This window comes from Thunnus albacares, chromosome 12 (assembly GCF_914725855.1).
Source record: "Thunnus albacares chromosome 12, fThuAlb1.1, whole genome shotgun sequence".
NCBI lineage: Eukaryota > Metazoa > Chordata > Actinopteri > Scombriformes > Scombridae > Thunnus > Thunnus albacares.
Genome location: NC_058117.1, coordinates 4,435,640 through 4,457,347, shown reverse-complemented (window position 1 = coordinate 4,457,347; position 21,708 = coordinate 4,435,640). Strand labels below are relative to the sequence as shown.

Here is a 21,708-nt window from a genome sequence, read left to right as displayed (position 1 = left end):
TGAACGTCGCATGCTTGTAGGCCCAACAGCTGGTATCACTAAGTATGGTTGCACAGCCTTGATGCTGCCTCAGTAACAAGACCAGAATAACGAGCTGCTCCACCCCCAACACCCATTTCCCACAAAGTATGAAAGTTAACACTCTTGTCCCAGCCACCCTGGGAAATTTAAAAAAAAGTCCCACTGCATCTGTCTTAAAGTTATTTCCAGTAAATACTTGATATTTATAGGGGATTTCCTCTCCAAAAATGTGCTCTGTCTGTCACTGTGGGTGTTAGTTTTAAATTTGCACACTTACATTCATATTAATGAGTTTCACACAAGATGTTTAAAAATTATCACAATTTAGTATAAGTATGTTTGTCTTTTATCTCTCGGGTATTTTTAAAGAGATCTTAGGCGCTTGGGTGGTGCAGTGTTAAATCTCCACCTATCGTACATCAGGAAATTTGAAAACACTGAAACTAAGCTCAGGAAGTAAACTAGAAACTAAAAGGTCTTTTTGGGCATTCCTGTTTGTATTTCTATAACATCTGAAGATCCATGAAGATTAGGCAAATTACATGTAATGGCTCTATATGTAGGAATCAGAAATTCCCTCTCATTAGTGACATCTGTAGCCATTACATAAGCTGTAGTCAACATCCTGGTGCTCACATGCTTGTGGCATGAGACTATTGCAGGTGATGTCTTTTTTCTCGCTCACACTTCTCATAATTACATAAAAGATCTCTTAAATTGCGTTTTGCACTGTGTTTCAGCAAAGCATCTCTCACTCCCAGGCAGTCAGCCCGTTCACTCACTGGCAATAAAAAACGATTAAAACCTTCAAAAACTTAGACAGATTAAAAACATAAGCTGCCATTGAAGCTCAGTTGTCACAAGACAATGTAGAGTCATGTTGCTCTATGTTGTGGTTGTGACTGATGTTTCAGTGGATGGAATGAGTGGATGCAAAAAATACATGCAGAGGTAAAACTTCAGTGGATGACTTGCTGTTTGCTGGTTATTTACAGTATTTCTGTTTTACTGGGTAACTGCAATAAAACTACAGGTATGTAAAGTTTCATTCCTTTGTTCTGTCATCACCACTCTCTCTCGTTCCTCGCTGTTTTTTTTAAAAGTAATTAGGAAGCCCAGCAGCAAAGCATAACTTTTTTTTTTACATAAATAAAAAGTAAAAGAAATGTCCCCCCCTCATCCAAATATTGATACTAGAATCACCCAGTTTTTCCTTATTTCATGAGTGACTGAATGACACTTTGCAAGCTCTGCCCCGATACCTCCTGAACCCCTGGGGAAGAAACTTTTTTGCCACCTGGAATTATTGGAGTGGAACAAAGTTTAATCCCTGATTTCTCTATTTGAAACACATAAAGTTCCTGAGGTCCTCCAAATCTTCTTGACCCCCCTGGGAAAGTTCCTGTGGTGGACACGCCCTATAATAAGCTTGTGCAATGAGCTTATCAATGTGAAGAATTAAAAAACTCTTTCAGCATATGCAGCGTCCTTGGAACACCTGTCCAATCTGTGCTTTTTAATACACCCACGCATCAATGAGATCTTGAGAGTCTGAATCGTGTCTCTAAAAGCACTGCATTGTAACTGTTTGCAGACTGTAAACACTAACCCATATTTTTAACTGACTGAAGCTGCGGAAATACATTTTTGCAGAATCGTCTATCTTGTGCAACATTACAAGAATGTGGATGCTGACAGAAACATTCTGCTGGCTGAATCTGTAAAACCATTTGAAGTGCAGTTTAACATTTTTATCCTCACAACATGAGATTAAACACATGGGAGATGTTTCTCTGTGGTTCATTCATACTGACTGTAGATCTGAAGACTATGAGATCCTGTGCATTTAATATCTCTTTTTAATTAGCAGTGTTGTGATAGCTGAGGAGGTTCTGTTACACTGCGGTGAGCATGGAATATTGTTGAGGCGGTGGTTCACCAGAGGAACTACGCTGAGAAATGAACAGGCATGCTATGTCTCTAAGCCTTAAAATTCCTTAATCCTCCCCCCCAAAAAACATCACATCTTTCTCCATTCAACATCGCAAAAATAATTACAGATGAGTCTGAGCCAGGTGATTAGCATACAGTACAGCCCTAAAGCTGAATTGCAGCAGTCCGGCTGTTGTGGCGTTGTAAAATGGCGATCTATGAGCTGCAGGTTGCAGCTTCTTGTGTGAGGATTTTACCGTATGGTGAGGGACTGTGTGGAGCACCCTTGAGAAAAGTATTTAACCTTTAACTGCTTCCCTTAATGTCACCCTGTCCCAGATAAGGGCCACAGCAAAACAGAGAGGGCCTTAAAATGCTGTGGAGCAATGCTGCCCCCACCTGGTCATACTGATAACAACACTGTCTAAAAGATTTTGATTGATATTGAGGATTCTTTGCTTAGTTAGAAGAAGTAAAAGACATGAAATTGAAAAAAATCCATCAGAACTGAAATCCCTGCAATCACATGTCACATATTTGCAGTAAAACATATTCAGTTATAAAAAATGAAGGCACTCGTTGTGAAGAATGGTTGCTTTCAAAGGGATCAATTTTGATGCTTTAAGACATTGGTTCCCAACCTAGGGGTTGTGTCCTTCCAATGGGTCCCAAGAAAAAGGCTGAAGGGTCATGAGGTGAGTAAAGAAATAAGAAAGTAAAAGGTTTATCACACAAAATTAGGTTTATTTTTTGTAATTGCTTTGTTTTTTTCCTGTGAAATAGTGAATATTTCTTCTTTCAAATGAAACAATCTGAGAAGGATGAATAGTTCTTTCACTGAATTTCTCAAAACTCAGCAAGACCATAACCTGTAATAAGAGGTAACAAGCAGAAGCCAGTAAAATACTGAAACCTCCAAATTCACAGAAAACTATACAGAAGACATGACCTCAGTGTCCTAAATAGTAGCTACAGTCCTTTCTGCTAATACTACTACATATATCCCAATGTGAATTGCAATCATATGGAGCCTTGAGGCAACAGCTGTGTTATTACCACCTGCATTGGTCTCAGTGAGTAGGTAGAAATCCCTGAGGTGCAATATGGTTTGTTCACTCTGAAGAAGCAAAACGTCTGTCTTTGTGCTCAACCATGTAATTTAATTTTTTTTAAAAAGAGGGAGATTTCCGAGACATCTTTCAGAGTGCAAAAGCATTTTTGACTCCTGATTGTTTCCCACACCTGTCAAGTACCTGGAGCTCATTACCTGAGACTTGGACTTATTACCTGAGACTTGAGCTCTGGCTTGTAGAGGGGCCTAAGGTAAATCTAGTTTTAAGGCCTTTTTTATGTAAAATTAAACTGCTTAATCAGGTTACCACAGACTGATTACTGGTCACTTACTAATACATACACAATAGACAGATTGGGAGAAACTGGAGGGAGGTTCACCTTGGGCCCACAGCCCCGGGGCCCCTAGTTGGTTGGCTCTGCCTGAAAGGAATAAAAGAGTACAAAATAAATAGAGCTAGACCGGCTGATATTAGCTTATTTGCCTATAAGTAATAAGAAACGCCAGTACATAAATGACAAACATATATTTGAGGTCATTAATTTGTGTTTATGTGAAAAAGACAAAATAATATTGGCTGTTATAGAGTATTATCAGATTTTTAAAATTTTTTTAGATCTCTCAAATATCAATTAGAGTAGTTGAATATTCTACATTGTTAAAGTTCATTCAAGGCCTTGCAGTTTTCAAGGACATGTTAATCCCAGTTGAACATGGAATGAGTTTAAAATGCCCAAAGTTCACAAACTGATAAAAGATCATGTAAAGTGAAAATGGAATCAGAAACTTTGACAGAGTTGAAGTGTTTTATCATTTTTCCATGATGTCCCCTGTGGAAAAGATTATAAATGGCAGCAGCGGAGCGCAGGCTGAGGAACATATACAGTAACAATACACATCCATAAGTATAATCTGTGTGAACTATGTTTATATAAATAAATCTTTCTATTCACGTCAGACTATGTTATGCACAACTCTCAATCAATCCAACCTGTCTTTTAACCTGCTTTTGCATTAAGTTGCTCTTAGCAGCTTACATGTGCTAATGGCAGTCAGCGATAACAAGTGAGAACAGAACGTTTCTCACATCAAACTTATTATAGGCTGTGTGCATACATTGGCCTTTAGTCACTACATGGTGAGATATCTCACATTCAGCAGCTTATTCACACCAAGGTTAACAGTCCCTGCACAGAAACACTCTCATGGAGCAGATATGATTTACAGTGGCAGGACCTGCAGGGATTTCTGCTTTGGACAAAAAGGCTATTGCAGCTTTCAGCGACAGCCCTATTAGTATTACAGTCCTGTTCAATAGAAGTGACTGAGCAAGTTTAGCCTGGATGCAAGTTGATCTTCAGAATGCCAGGCATAGCGCCAGAACAGACACATCAACGAGACATGTACAACAAAACCTGGCAAAAATCTTTTTATCAGCAGCTCTACTTTTTAGACAAATTGGGTCCATTTCTCAGTTTCAGTTGACTTCAGTTTAAGTCATCACACTGAAAATATCTGTGCTCCTATGAACTAAAAAGCTCAAACTGAATCTTTCCTATACTCTGTTCTCAGTAAAGATATTCTGTACCTTCCTCTGTATATGCTCAAAAGCTCCTGCACAATTTATTTGGCAATCTTGGAAAAATGGAAAAATGGTTTTACAGTAAATAATATTTACTGATGTTTCATGTGATTGGTGAGGATGCTGGAGAGGAAATGTGAAATCTACTATTTTCTCCTACACTGTTTAGAAAAGCAAATGTGTCACTTCACCCAATTCATACATAAATTTCATTATATTTTCAATTTCAATAGTGTTTTATCTTCTTTCCTTTGAGTCAGCTGACTGAGGTATTCTTTTATTCCTCCTACAGTTCTCAGCCAATTGTCACTGCAGTGTTTTCCATCCTTTTATAACTACTCCACAAAAAATTGAGCACTCTTTCTCTATTTTTTTTCTCCAGAATTCAACACAGAGGAACCAAGAGATTTTGATTAAAAATATATATGTTTAATATACATTTAAACAGCATTTTAGGGATCTGAATTAGTCCCACTTGTTATTTTCTCTTACAAATCTAATGTAATCAAGAGCTTAAATATTAGTGGATTGATCAATTAGTTGATCAGCAGAAGACTAATCAACAACAATTTTCATTGTTTGACTGTCCATGTCATTGTCATTGTTTAATTAATTACAGTCATTTATTTAAAATTCAGTTTCCGGCTTCTCAAATGTGAGAATTTGTTTCTTTTCTCTCTTTCTGTAAATTGGGATCATCATCTTGGGCTCTAGGAACTTGTGATTGTCATTTGTCTGTATTTTAGGAAACTTTACAGACTCAACTTTTAATCAATCAGTTGAAAAAAACAGTACATACAGTACATGGGTCTAAGACAAAGGGGAAAGCAAGCAGGTATGTAGTTTGTCCTGTAAAACGAGATGAGACAGAGATTTTTGCAAATGTCAGACAGGTTGCTCTTGGTAGAACTGATTTAAATAATAACTGCATTATCAAATTCACATCTCACAACAAGTTCCCAAGGTCTACAATCATTCAATTAAAAAATTCAAAATTCAATTAAAATCAAAAATAAAAAATCATTTTCAGTATTTGAGAAGTTGACATTTCAAGCAAAGAAGGAGAAAAAGAAGTGAAATCCGCCTACTGTTGTTTGTTTATGTGGCCTCTGGAGTCAGCAGAAGAGAAACTAACCAATTGGAACAAAGTGGGCTCATCGGGAGAGGGGCTTTAAAGGGACAGGCTAAACTGAGGGGCTGCATAAAGGGTCAGTATAAGATAAATAAGTTTTTTGCAAATAAGTACTGCAAAGATATTCCAGGAGAGCCCCAGAATATAAATATAGACCTGGAAATGTGGATGTTATGTCCTCTTCAAAGTTTTTCGTTGTCAGTGGAAACTGTTCCTGCATCTGCACTCATCTCTAGAAACACTGCTTGTTGCTTGGGAAGGAAGACAAGTTTACCATTTTATTTGACAGTATCTCAGATGGAATACAGACAAGACCCTACCAAACATTCTTCCCAACTCCAAACTTGCGAAGAAAATCTCTTGTGGCAGGACTAAAGTCAGCAGGATTACAGAGTGCGTTTTAGACCAGTAGGCACAGGAAGGGGTACTAAAAGATTTAAAAACCATCTAGTCACTCTGTATTGGACTTGACACATGACAAAGGAAATGAAAATGTGGTCCAGCTACCTTTGCTTTTAACCAGCTGAGAGAATTAAACAGGCATGTAGCGCATTTATGAAGATGACAACCAGACAAGCAAGGCTACATCGACACACATCACTAGAATTTTCAAGGACAATGATCTTAAAATAGACTGTTTTTGCTTGTTTGGCTGATAATGTGTCTGTAATCTTAAACACAAGCAGGAGCGGCTGATTCACTGTGGCTTTAAATGTCATGTAATTTCTAAATACTTTCAAACCAGTAGACTTTAGGTTCTGAGAAAAACATTCTCAGAACCAACAGCAACAATCCACAAGGTCAATCCACAAGGTTTGTTGTCAGGAACGGTGAACATCATACTTTATCTAAGTGAGATAATATTGCATTTACAGTACATCTTTACTAAATAGAACACTTTCCACTACTGCCTTACTGTATCTTTGACTGATGTTCAATTCTAGCACTTTTTAGGAGAATCTTTAGGAGACTCCATCCAGAAGAAGTGGCAGTACTCCAGTGACAATGAACTTGAGAAAGATCTTGTGAGCTCAAAGAATATCGGTTGAGGTTAAAGTGATTGTTCATATTATTGCAAGCAGTTCTGATTAAAGAAGAACACAGAAAGCTTCTCCCCCAGGTCTTTAAAGTTTCTCTTCTGCCTAATATTATGTAAGTTTTCCAAATTACTGCAATTAACATACTGTTTGACAATATATTCCTCAGTTTGAGTGAATCTTGACAATCAACTCTATTTCTGGTTGTATCAGCAAGATTTAGTGCTCTAAATCTTCTACTTCTATTTTCTATTTAAGACAAAAATATGTTTTGGCAGTGTTGTAATATGCTATGATGAAAGCTTTCATCTTCTTGGTGAATGTCAGTGTGAATGCATCATTTGCTTGGTTGTTACAGTATATAGCAGCTTTTGCTTTTTGCACTGATGCCCCTTTTAAATGTCTGTTCCAATTTGAAGAGTGGGGATGCTTGTGTTATTCTGAGTACTCTAAAGGCACAATCTGTGAACAGTGTGATATATGGTTCACATTTTGACAGGTGAATGTGACAAAACTGAAATGTGGACCACAGGGACTTGATCTGATGTCACAGTTAGAGCTCACATATAGCCATACAAACAGATTGGGTCAAGTTTTACAAAAGTCCTCATAACCCATTCATCACTAAAAAAAAGATTCATATATTAGTTGACAATATACCCCAATGGCCATTTAGTAGCTTCACTGGAGCTTCAATCACTCAATCTTCTTCAAGAAATGGAGAAATACAAAAAGTGGAATATCTTGGAATTGTATTTGTTCAAATTTCCATTTTTCTCCTTTGTTGAGGAAGATTGTGTGACATAAGCGAAAGCTCCAGAAAAGCTATTAAATGCACCTTGTGGTAGAAAGTCAAGAGTGAGCTTTCAATCTCAAAATGTATTAATATAACTAACAGAAGGTGTTTTGAATGCCACTGTAAGGAACATTACTGAAGTAAATATAAACAGGTTTTTATAATACACAGATTTTTTTAAAAAATAGGCTACATATATAAAAAAGGTACATAAAAATACTCAACTCATATACTAATTCAAAGAACTCAGACTAGGTAGATGTCATACATACTACCTATTAGAGGCGCCTCTGTGCATTTATAAAAGTATCTATTATTTTGACTGTTATGCGACTATTAGGAGTTGGTTTTTCAAGATAAGCAGTAGGTGGTGCTAATTCTCCAGGCGGGTGCAATTGAAATGCAGAAGACCTGGGATGAAAAAGATGACATAATTAAACAAGCGCCAGTCAAACCTCAAACAGTAAAAAATAACGTAGAATACATAATGGAATTATGATATTTCTGTTTGTTTCAAGTAGTAATGTGAAGAGTGTAGTCTTCTCATCGCACCACACTGATCTACTGTTTCTACTGTTTGATCTACTAATACCCTCTAATTCAACATTTTTCACCAAAAAACAAGTGGAAGGTAATGGTGTTACTGTTCGCAGCAATGCCAGTGCTACAGCGCTGCCTCCTCGGGATGACCTGGATGCTATTGCCTGTACTGCTAGCCCAAGTTCACAGGAAGACTTCCTGTCAGTAACTGCAAGGGAACGGTCCTTTACGCAAATGTCCAGGATTAAAAATGAACTAAAGACAAGGATGACAGAGACGCCTGAACATGCTGTCACTCATGGTCATTGAATTGGAACTCTGGGAGTTGGACTTTGACGACTTGATCAATGACTTCTCTTCAAAGAAGGCCAGAGGAAAGCCGATAGGTTGGGTACTTTTCACTGTGGTTTTGTGTGGTCATAGCTGTGACTCTGTACTACATTTGATGTTCATTTATGTATTCTTTAATGTTTTTTTGTTGATGGTTTTATTTAAATTAAGGTGTGTGTGTTTTGACTCCTAAAGATGTATATACTGTGCTGTACATGGCATGTATACAACGAAACTGGCCTAAAATGGCAGTAAACATGTCAAAATAACGAATATAATTTCAAAGTAATACATGCTGTGTGGTTGTGGGTTGCCCTGTGTTATTGTGAGACCAAACTCTGTGTGCTTGAGGAGGGTACACACATTGCACATGTACTATTTGCGTGTGTAGGTAGGGGTCCGTGGCACGTTTGTGCCCAGGGCCCGTGGTCATGGTAATCCGTCCATGCTTCAGTAGGGCGGAAACGTAACCTAAGTGGACATTTAAGTCACTTGCTTTACATCATGACTTATTCACTCAATCTGTGTCCCATGCACTTTGTCGCATTTCAGCCAACCTTTATTGTGTTGCATTATTATCTGTCTGTTACTGTTTGTAGTCAGTGCATAGAATTGCTGTAATGCACATAATAACATTGTCCTCCATGGTTAAGTATGATAGTTGGTCAAATATTAGCCTTCCCTACCCTCAGCCTCCTCCTATGCAGTAGCACTCACCAAGGGTTGAAATTTTAATTATTTCCGTTGTCGGTTTTCATCACTTATTCATGAAACCTTCCTGGTAAAGAAAAGCAACCTCTAGCAGATAAGTTAAGACTTCTACTCCAAGTTACTAGTATTAATAGCGAGCTTGTTAACTCGTTTGTTAGCGTGTAAGCTACATCCACACTAAGCTAGCCAAATCTAAAAAACACAGTTGAACACTGCATGTTTTCATGCTGTTTTGGTTAAGATCTTCAACCACACTGATTAGGCTTTTCAGTTTATATTATTATTCATCCTAATGAGTGAAATATGTATATATTTTAAATGTTATTACTCTTTTGTTCTGCTTATTCATGCTGGTTCAGTGTGGATGTAGTATTTGTCCAAACGTCTGAGCTTACATTTTTGGTATACAACACAGTAGCCCCTTTTATACAGCCCATTCAAGGCAGAATTGCCGCGCCTTTATTCCGCCTCGCTGTTCTGTATAAAAGGTACGGACACGGAGTTGGTGGGCAGAGTTGCTCTGCCAATAAGCCGACTATGGAGGTAGTCACAGAGCCAGATCGACGTCTGTGTAAAAGGGACAGCCGGCATGGTGGGACACTGTGTTAGACGTCACACCGGCATGCTATGTAAAAGCACACACGGGGGCAGCATTATGCCGGCTTTGTTTGATTCAGTGTAAAAAACCAAAGGCAGTTTAATGACGGATCTTCTTTACGGCTATAATGCAGGATCTCTGTATTAAAGATCCTAGTGAAAGACAGCAAACACTTTCTGCAAGAGTGATCCAGCAATACACTTTAGTTGTCCTCTTTACTAGGATTTTAGTCACTAGCAGTCGGATTTTTTTTCAAATCCATTCAAGTGGAATTATTTCTGTACATTTGAATTATTACATTTGATGTAGTTTTATTTTTTCTGCTAAGCAGGCCTTAATGGAGGCAGTTTTGTGCTAGGTCCTAGTAACTAGCAGGAAGGATCATGTTAATATCACATCTTTTACCATGGTCTGGGGGAATACTCTTTTCTGATTGGCCGGCAAGTGTGCATTAAAACATGTATTGCACACATAGTTCAGCCTAACTTTAATCACTGCTCTAAATTCATCTGCTATCCGACCTGTAACCATAGCAACATTAAAGAGCACAGCTGTCAAAGCTTATGAAGTTTTGAAAAATGGGGTGCAGCAGAGGAAAAAGAAATGGAGAAGACAAAAAAAGGAACCAATAGAAAAACAGTACAAGGAAGTAACACCTGAAGAGCTTAAAATAACAGAGGAAGAGATGAGATTAATACAAAAAAGGCAACAAAATGGGCAGTTAATATACTGAGAAACTCTCTTTACCAAAAACAAAAGAAAACAGATTTGGAGACATACTCTGCAGTTATGCTTAATGACACCTGAGGTTTGCTTTGTGTCGGGTGGTTCTACGGCTTCACGTTGTGCCTTAAAACCGTTAAACACACACCTACTCATTGATTATCTCTGTTCTAGCCCTACAGGCCCTACAGTGGTGGAATGACCTCCCACTGAACTCAGTACAGCAGAGTGCTGCCATACTACACTACAGGCTGAAACCCACCTTTTCAGACTACACCTAGACACCCCATGCTAGCTTTCTCATTTCTTAAAAACAAATGTAAAAAAAACTTGAACTGTAACACTTAGCATGCTTTTAGTTCTAAACTAATAAATGTTAAGTTGGAAATATGAACAGAAGGTAAACTCAAGCAGTAGTTCAGGAGAACTTGCACTTCATACATCTATGAATACAACCCAAATCCAGGATGGAGCATAATTTCCTCCTTGCTTACTGAATGTGGTGACAAGTTCATTGCTGCCACTGGTGGCCAGAAGATATATTGCAAAACTCTATGCTCCTACATCAGTGTTCTTGCAATATAGCTTCCAGACCCTAGTGGTATTTTCAACATTCATCCAATAAGCACCAAAGATCTTCCAAAAAACAAGTTCTTGTCAATTCTAAAAAAAAACTACTAAAATAACTACTACTACTAAAATGTCTGACTTCTTGAATATAAGCAGGATTAAAAGGAGGAGTAGGAGTAAAAATATCCAATGAAAAGTCTGCACTTTATATTTTTTACAGTTCCGCATGTTGTACCTCTTACCTATGTATGGTGATTTATTTGCCTGGTTTCTTTGAGCTTAGTGTCTGTAGAATTTGGCAAGTGCTGCCTTTGTAAGTATAGTATTACTGCTAACATGTTGAGCCAATTAACATGGCTTTTATTGCAGGGATCTCTGGAACACTTAAGAGTCTAAATTGGCAAATGCTGAAGCTGTAAGTGCAGTGCAGAGCTAGAGGGCTCCCTCGTAAGTCATAATGCAGCAGTATGACGGTTAACGTAGGTATAGGAACACATTATGAGATTATAGGTATTATAAAAGCCAATCTGCTCTCTTCTGTGGTCATGGTTGTGATTGATTGAAGTGCAGTGCTATGGCATATGGTGTTATATAATCATGTATGTCAGTCAGTGTTAGTGGCAGCTTAAAGAGACAGAGTGCCGTCACTCCTCCCCCGATATGTATTCAAATGTCAAGTCTTTCATTTCTCAGTTTGTTTGCAAACAGAAATGTGGGAGGACTGCACATGAACATGTTAATGGATGCAGAATGTTTTTCTACATTTTGGATCTGCTGCGCAAAACTATTGAACTCACAGGAATGAAAAACTCAACTTGGCTACAGATACTGATGTGCCAAAAAAAAAACCAAAAAGTGCACTTGCCAACTTTGAATGGCAAGGTCAATGAGGTCTAGTCCAAGATAAATCCAAGTCTGAGCATTTTAGGGTTGAGTCAGACTCAAGACAAGAGTCAAGAGTCCAAGCCGACTCAAGACCAAGCCAAGACACTAAAAACCAAAACAGTGTCCGTTCAACAAGCCCACAACAAGTGGCATCGTCCATCTATTCCCATCTAAAATCACGACCACAACTCAGATTAAATATAATTACATCAAAATCAATTTAAAAGTTGACCATGAATGTATGACATCTTTCCATACATTTGTGTGTAAAAGCACACTTTACTTTTACATCACCTTTCAAAACAGAAGATTCAAAGTGCTTCACAGGAAGAAGAAAAGAGAAAGAGGGCGATTGAAGAGAGAGAAGACAATATATTAAACAAGGAGTTATTTATAAATGAATAAATAAATTAATATATTTTTGTTTGTTTGGGTTTTTTTTAAGTATAATAACCACAAAGTATGAGCCATGAAAAGAAGCAAAAGTCAAAGAAAACAACTGTAGGTTGGGATCAAAAGTAATCCAAAGATTTTTTTAAACTAGGTAGAACATTTTGGGCAAGTGGCAATACATGCACAGAGAGAACAACATTGGACCAAGAATTGATCCTTGTGGAACACCATGCACAGTATGAAATGGCTCAGGACAATAGTGGAACAGGTAAGTCTTTGGGAGTCTTGAGATTGGACTCGAATACTACAGACCCGCCATAGATTGAATACAAACCCTATTTTGGATTCTTTGGAGAATAAATGTGTACATGGTTACTTTGTTGACAGCAGCTATCTACCCAATAAACTGGCAACTCAGCTTGTATAAACATTGTTTCTTTAGTGTATTGCTATCTATCGTTGTGCTTGAGAGATCATAAATAAAGCATAAAATCGGAGTCATTGATGCATCAACACATTCAGCACTTAAGAGAAACATACATGCAGGTGATTTCCAGCTTGATGATCAAAGTGTAAGACATAAAGATGACCATAACTATGGAAACTCTCGGATATATTGGAATATATCCGAGAGTTGTTCATTATCGCTGAGATATGTAACCTCAGTAGAAGAGGATACTGCAGTCCTTCTGACATACATCAGCAGGTATATAACCATAAATCTCTCAACTGGGCTGTATGGTGAGTGACAAAGGGTGCTTTTAAGTTCTGCTGCTGGAGGATTTAAGTGAAAAGACCTCAGATGTACTTAATGTAATTTCTTATCCTCTAGTGGCATTAAAGTGGTATGAAGTTAGAGAGCACAATGACCTTGAGATGGTCATTTCTGATGAGTTACAACTACTTATAATGATGGAAAGAATCTCAGCAAATAGGATGTCTTGTTTTCTTTGAGTTCATTATGAATGGGTTAAATCCCAATTTGTTTTTCTATTTTAATTCACAACTGTAGTTTAATGTGTTTCTTGTGTTAAAGTTTCCATCATTTACACACCAAACACTGTAATAGTTTTCAGCCAGATACTGAATCTCAGGGACTTTACTAACCACAGAGCAGGATCCCTGCTGAGAGACAGCTGATTAAAGATCTCTAATACATTCAGACATTCAGTACTCCAGCTTTTGTGTGGTTGGCGATGGATGTGTGGGAGGGGGGGTAGTCTCACTGATTGTCGATCCTTATCATTTGTTTACCAGGGCCAGAGTCTATGATTGGAGTACTAATAGTGAATGTGCTTCCATATCCTCAGCTTTAATGGAAAATAAATGGTAGATAATGCAGAGTCAATTCTTTTTAAAAAGACATGATTAAACTTTGTTTTGGGAATCAGGATATTGAGATGCCTCTATGTGCACAGCACGAAAACATTTTTCTGTGGGCTGAAAACCAAACTGAGCTGTGTTTTGTTTACTCTCATGTTTTTTGAACAGGGCAGCTCTCACAGTTAGTCATCTCATAACTAAGAAATAACACTCTATTACAGAAGTTAAAACTAGATCCTCACAGAGACCCCTCTGTTCATAAAAGAGGTATAACTTGTGAAATTCATTCAAAACTTTGTGGTCATGAAGTGCAGGAAAATTATAGCCAGTACAAAGTCAGATGGGAACAAAAGAAATGGGGCTGTACTTAGGTACAGTGGTGCTTTGAGCGAAATGCTAAAGTTGTCATGCTAACATGCTCACAATGAAAAAGCTAACATGCTCATGATTAGCAGATATAATGTTTACATTGTTCATCTTAGTTTAGCATGTCAGCATGCTAACATTCGCTAATTAGCACTAAATACTAAGAACAGCTGAGGTGGATGGAAATATCATTAGTTTTGAAGCTTTTAGTCGTGAATGAAAAAATTGGAAAAATTAAAAAATTTGACCTGATGATGGTGCTTGAGGAAAGGTGAAGAGTATACCAAAGTCAGCAGGATTCATCCTCTGGGGACCATCAATCATTTTGCAAATGTTTATAGTTCACAGGAAAAGTGAAAAATTGGACATGTTGGTGAGGAAAAGTCAAGCGGTCACCAAGTCATTAAAAATAATCCTCTGGGAACCATGAATGTCTGTTTCAAATTTCATAACCATAACCAACCATGAACAGCTACTAGCTGGCTCTGTGTTTCTTTACTCTTTACTACAAGAAGCCCTTCTGGTGTGTGTGAGTGCTCTTTTAGTCATAGCCCTGTGGTTTAGAGTGGTCCACATTGTTGTTCATCAGCCCCAAATGTCTAGAGAAGCTGGGGATATAACACAGTTATCAGTAGGCCCATGTGTTGACAGCTGGCGTCTGTGAAGACCTGTTAATGCTACTGTTATGATTAGAGGAGCGTAGTTACCCTGTAGGTGCAACGCTATTGGAAATCAGCACTGACAAAAGAGTAATGCCTGCACACTTTCTCACTTAACACTTAAAAAGTATATATATACTGTATATATTAAGTATATATATATCATCCCTGGCTATTACTGGAATATCTTCCTTGAGAACTTCAGATTACATCAAGACTCAACATAAATATAAATGAAGCTTTGGTGAAAGTTCAATAAGAAAGAGCTTTTCTCTCATGTTCTGCCTTTATTCCTCCCTGGATGAATTTCTGCTATTTCTTCCTGTTTTAATTCTCTTTATCACTTCTCCGTTCCCACACTGTCAAAGTCCATACATTCACAATTCACTATTTCTACCTGCCCCGAACCAATCAGTCTCTAGATGCCCATCACCACCATGATTTCCAGGATGTCCAGTTTCCATCAACCACCTGCTGGATTTACTGCACCACCACCAAAGTCTAGTCTCCGGGGGATCCTGTCCTATCTCCAATCTTCACATCAGCCTACACTAAATGAAGATGCTTCACTGCCAAAGTCTTTTTCTGTTGCTTACCTCAATAAAAATTCTCATACACTTCCAATTGATATCTCTTTATTGAACTAAACATTGCAACACTCAGGGAGGCTTTTGTGATGTTAAAGTTGCTTTACCTAATTTTTTTTTTTTTTTTTGGCCATTTGGGGACAGCAAAATAAGCTGAAATCACAACATCTGAGATATTATCACCTTATAAAGTGGTAAGTGGCGAATGTGTTAGCTATTTACACATCCAGCAGACACATCCTGCAGGCATTAGCAGTCATTTGGTGTCGTGTTTCTGGCCACCTGAAGAACATTCATGGTTTTTTTTTTTTTGGTCTCTGCCAATTCCTGAGGGAAATATCTGGCTCTTTAGCTGCTAAATGCTCCACTATGTTCACCTGCTAGTTGCTAACTTTGTCAGTTTGTCTGTCATTCAGTGGTAGGCAGGTAGTGTTCAGTAGGAAGCAGTTGATGAGGGCTTTCAAACATAACCTTTGTTATTAATACCTGTGCTTTTCCTACTTTAATTGTCTGCTGTGAAAAAGGTCTGTGATGCACACACAAGTTAAAAGCAAGTACATGACAATGAGAGGTCAAATGATCTGAATGTCACTTTAAATTTGCAGCAGACAAAGTCTTTTCTTTGCTTCTTTAACATCTGTGTTAGCTTTATTTCTGCCAGGTACCTCAGACGAGATACCATTACGAGGTAGACAGTTCATCAAGCTGAGTGAGAGTTTTGGCAGAGTGCCTCAAGGTGAAAGAGTTGCATATTGTAGCTTTCAGTTCTTTGATAATAAACCCTCAAGTGTACGTGTTAAGAGATGAGTCACTGTCCTGTCATTGTTTTCCTTGTCTGAAGATGTTATTTTTTTGTGATTGTTTCATTTAGTTTTTGCTTTATAGCAAAAGGAAAATGTCTAAAGTGTTAAATCAATGTTCCTAAAATTCATTCTGCTTTAAATACAGAGAGAAAGTCTTAAAAGCAACAGTTTGAACTCTCAGCTTAATCAGGGGGTTTCTCAAGCTTTATTAATAACATCCACTATTTTTTTAGTGTCCAACAGCTCCATGCAAATTTTTTAATTTACAATTGGACTCCTCAGAGGGAGTTCCTCTTATCATCAACGTTGACCCAGACCAATTTGCAGCAGGCCGTCTCTAAATCATTAGGAAAGTCGACTGCTTAATCAGCCTCTCATCATGATAATCAACACTCATCATTCAGTGACCTTCATGGTGTTTTTGAGGATGAGGAGCTGTGCGGGAGAGTACCCCAGGACCTCATCTAATAAAAGAGCATAGTCCAACTCTGATTTGACTTTTTACCATGATAATGTCTTCACAATGTTATTCAATTACTATGCCTTGCTACAGTATGCTTATGTATAGGTCCTCAAAAATAACAATAAATGAGACTAAGGTTAATATGTTCATACTGTACAGCAGTGGCGGCTGGTGACTCAAAAAATTGGGGACGACAGGAGGAAAACCAACATGGAATCTTACAACAAACCACATCATACTATATCATTGTCCCCCCATCTGATGAAATTGGAGGGGTGTGGGACAATTTTATACACCAATAAAACAATATGCTTTAAAAACAAAAACATCTGAGTGGTGAAAAGGCTGCTTCTTTAAAGACATTTATACATATTGTTTCTAAACAAAGAAGTGCACCTTTTTGGCCGTGCAGTGGTTCTGAATGTGTCATTTTACCCACAAAGTGAAATTCAAATTTCATGACAGTTGAATGATCAATTGAATGACAGAAAGACATTCTCCATTTAGTTCTGTTTTTAATAAACACACTCAAAACTGTATACTAATCTCAATACTAATACTAATCCCATATCTTACACAACTAAATGCATGATGCAGAATGAATGCACGGGCAGTGGTGGTCTAAAGGTTGGAGAAATGAGCTTTCGACTGGAAGGTTGTCAGTCGTCAGATAAATCTGGGTGGGGAAAGTGAGAAACTGCTCCAGTGGAGCTTCTCAGTGGCCAGCAGATCAGACTGTGGTTGTACTGGGCAGCTTCCAGGTGTGAATGTCTGTTACTGTGTGAATGTGATCTGCCAAAGAGAGGCTTCCTCTCAGTGAAAACTTCCCTGATTAAATAAAAGGTTAAAAAAAAAAAGATCTCAGTATTTGTGCATAAATTCACTTTAGTACAAACTTTGGAACAGATCCTAATTCTGCTGCTCTTCTGAGTAGCTTCTGCAAACACTGCAAAGTCAGAGGACACTTGTGATGCTGCATCTCATACTTGTTAGGTCCAATCTAATACTTGCAGATATAATATAGTATTGTATATAAAAAGCCAGATCAACATAACCTTCCCCCTCTTAACTGCACATCTTCTGTTCCAATGTTTTCTCTATGGAGGAGCTGCTCAATAACAGGACAGAGTGGGCAGAAGGTCGTACTTCTGGCTCAGTGTTTAAGTTCTAACTGCCAACGAGATGCTGTAAAAAACCCCAGCGACACAACATATTAAATATATCCCATATACATACTGGAAGCAGAAGCTAGCTCCAGCTGAGCCACAATCTAAGATAAGTGCATTTCAAATTGTTTGGACTCTTGCCCAGAGCAAAGTTTTCATGCTTTAGTGTATATTTTAGAGTAAGGGTGTGTCTTCTGGGACAGACACAGTAAGCAGGTGATTGCTCAGTAAAGATTCGCCTGCAGCTATTGGCTCAGCACATTTATGAGACAGTAAAAGGAGAACGAGAAGGGGAGACAGAAAGAGGAGTGGTGCTGAAACACAAGGAGAGAGAGAGAGGGGCAGACATGCACGAACAGTAGGTCTCTCTCTCTTCTTCTGACTGTGTTTGTGGCTGTGTTTGTCCATCCTTAGTTGTGCTGGGATTTGGTACACAGCAGAGCGGAGCATATATAGAAAGCCTATTGACCTTTAATTCTTCACTGCTTGCACTCAAGCCAAGCACTGCACAATTGGAATTTTGTTTGAGAGCCTCTTGTGGGAGCCTCATTTCTTTTTTTTCAAATATGTTGGGATGACTTGCAGCATTAATTACTTTGGCTGTAAAACCCAAACAAATCTGTGTCAGAATAGACAGTAACAGCCACACAATTAAGAGGTAACACTCTCTAATAAGGTGCATATAAAGGCATTATAAATAATATGGCATTTATAAAGTGTTTAAGTTGTGACTAATGGCTTTATTTATGGTTAATACATTATTTAGTAAAGCTTTGCAGATCAGTAATGAGACCTTAACAACTTTTGGGTTGCTGGGTTGTGAAAAATCACTTTAACAGGTGACAGGTTTACTAGAAAGTGCTTACAATAAGCCATTACTTACAACTTATAAATCTTTCATGAAGGGTGCCTTATTAAAACTAAGTTCCACTAAACCTTTTGATGGTTTATTAAAGCCCCTGAAAATTAGTTTTTGGCCTTGATACATAAGAAACAACTTCACAACTGTCATTAGAAAATTGTTGAAAAATCCTGATTGGTTTACGTGATTTTTCAGCCTCACTCATTTCAAATCATTGACTAGAGTACAGAGAAAAATATGCATATATTCATTCAGACCTTTTAAATAAAATTCCACATCATATAAAGTCTGTCAAGCAGTTAAACAACCCTCAAACTGTGGTAATAATAACAATAATAATGGTAAGTACTTTTTATTTTATTAATTCAACGCCTATTCCTAACATGACATCACCAATCTTTTTCTGTGGTGAAGGTTTAACAGTCACTATTAGTTGTTCAGTATGTCACCAGTACATTTCTCAAAAAGGGCGAGGTGATATGGTTGATATCATCAGAATGTTTCTAATATTAGTATCATGTACAGTATCATCATATTATGGGTATTGTAGGCAAAACCATGTACTGTGCTGCATAAAATGCTCAAATTGATGTCAAACACAATTCACTGTATTTGCTGGGCCATACATTCATTTGTCTGAACTGGGAGGAAATTTGTCAGCTGCAGTGACTTTATGTGGAAGTGTATGAGCTGAATAGACGTGCTCGAATTCATGACACTGAATGTCTCTCAGTCTTACAGGCTACAAACACTTTTTTTGTGCTCAAAATAAGAATAGTTAATCCAGCAGGCTGCAAGGAAACTTTACCTGTGGTTCACCCATGTGTCTTCAGTAATGGGTACTTTAAGCCCCAAAAGTATTGTTATTATCAAGCATATCACTGTGATATGCGAGTTCTTCATTCTCTGCAAGCTTAGATTTTTTTTTTTTTCTTTAAATTCTTTTAGAAGTTTCATTACTCTTTGGAGGGCAGCAGTATGAAAACAATCTAGACCTTGAAGATATTTTGTAATCTGGTGTTAAACTGAAGTAAGGACTTATTAAAGGGAAACTTGTTTTTTAGGGAAAACTAATTTTGATACAATTAAGCTTTATGTGTTCTACTGGGACACAACATGGCTGCCTCCCAGTCAGGTGTCCATATGAACAGTGAAAGAGGTTTTCCTCGCTGTAATCATTCCTCCTGTTCATACTGGCTATTAAAAGATCCCCTTTAAATGTGCTTTCAATGTCAGTGATGGAGGCCAAAATCAACAGTGAGTCCACATAGTCATTTAGTGCAAAAATGCATTTAAAAGTTGATGTGAAGCTTATATGAGGCTTCATCAGTCTGAGTTAGTCATATCAAGTGGATATCTGCCACATTTACAGTCTGTTTAGCATCAAATTCCCTCATTGTGTTTCCTCGGATAGTGTTTCCCTGTTGAGCTGCAGTGGAAGTATAGTAACAAAAAGAGGGACTTTGGCACTAAAAAGACTGTAAGACTCATTTGGACGATTGAAGCTTCATATTAGCTTCAGATAAACTTTTAAATACATTTTTGCACAGAAGGAGGGCTGCAGATTTTGTCCCCCCATCATGCTAAATCCAGTATGCCTGACTAGCAGACTGATGCAGACCAGCCAACAGGCTCATACTGGACCAGGCTGGCCTGAGGTCTGCTAAGCGGAACTGATCCTAGAGGCCAAACTGGCCCTAGTCTGCATCTACATATCAAGCATCTGGCAGCTATGTATGAGCCAGAAGTGATACTAATTTATTCCTATGGTACCAGAACAGAGATAAAAAGGACCAACACACAGTCTACGGGACCCTCAGGTAGTAAACAGTCTTTATAATTTGAAGGATCAAAATGATGTTGAGACACTGCATTTAACATTTGAGAAGAATATGTTGACCTGAAAGAATTTGGTGCTTAAGTCAAGGCAGCACACATCACTGATACACCATAACAAGCCAATGTTTAATGTCTGACCTGCTGCTGCTGCCTACACAGCATATGTGATAATACACATATAGAGCCAGAATAGAAAGCCACATTTTACATAATACACGAATGGATTGAGCTAACAAATGAGAGCCTGTGGAAGAAGTGAGCAATGTGTCTGTGTAGTAAATCATGGATTTAAAAAAAAAAACTTAATTTCCTCAAAATAACTGCTTCAGTTTATAAGCCTCTAACGAGGAACATAAAATGTAATTAATTATCGTGTCCAAAAAAAAAAAAAAAAAAAAGGGGGGGGGACAAAATGACTAACTGACGACAGAAAGAAATGTCTGTCTCACATAACAGAAAAAAATATAACAGGAAAAAGAAACAACACTCCAAAACTCCAAATTCCATCTTTTCCCTCAGGAGCATAACTTTAGAAAGAACTGAATCCCTGAAGCGAACTTTTTCTGTTTGTTGTGTTATCTGACCAACTGAGACTGAACATCCATCTTTCTTCTCTTCTGACATTTGGACAAAAATCATTTCAGCAGATTGGAGCCACAGAGAGAGCTACTGATCTGTATCCAAATCAAAGTCCTCTTCTGGCGCTCTACTCTGCCCCACAAAAACAGTGGATGCATTTTGTGAGAGCAAAACCACTTTAAGAGTACAGGCACAGACCCAGGAATAAAGTGATATACATACATCAGTACATCTTAAGCAAAACAGAAGCAAATGAGACAAAATTTGAAAGCATTTTAAGCATTTCATCTTTGAAATGGTTTTTATTTCTTAACATCTAGTGAATACTGAATTTAATGACAAGTTTCCTTCATTTGCTTCTCATGATTGAGCAGTTTGATTAGAGCTTTACTGTATCTTAAAGGACAAATGGTGCATGAGGGAAACGCGGCTCTAGCTATGGCGGATATAAAAAATAAAATTGTTAATAGTGTTGTGCTACGTAAACACAAAAGCTGCTACAGTCTGGAGTGACACAGATTGCTCTCACTTTATCTCTGCCAGAGCTCTTGCATGCTTCAGTGACATTTGCAAATAAATAAAACATCTTAAGGTAGTATTTTAAAGGCTTGTTGAAAAGAAATAGTTTTGAGAGAGTTTGAAAAGTGATCTAAAGATTCATCGGGGAGGGGAGGGAGGGTGAGCTCCATACTTGTATAGATCACATGATAATTACTGAACCCACTTCATGACGACTGAG

The 21,708-nt window shown here is 37.9% G+C and overlaps 1 protein-coding gene across 1 annotated transcript in view; it reads right to left on the bottom strand.

The window, feature by feature from the left end:
• Positions 1-2,769: 2,769 nt before the first annotated feature.
• The window catches only part of klhl20 (kelch-like family member 20), a 37,759-nt gene continuing 18,820 nt past the window's right edge, over positions 2,770-21,708 (bottom strand). The window contains exon 14 of the mRNA XM_044367250.1: positions 2,770-3,447. Within this exon, the coding sequence (XP_044223185.1) occupies positions 3,402-3,447 (46 nt within the window). The 3' untranslated portion in view covers positions 2,770-3,401. The remainder of the gene's footprint in view (positions 3,448-21,708) is intronic.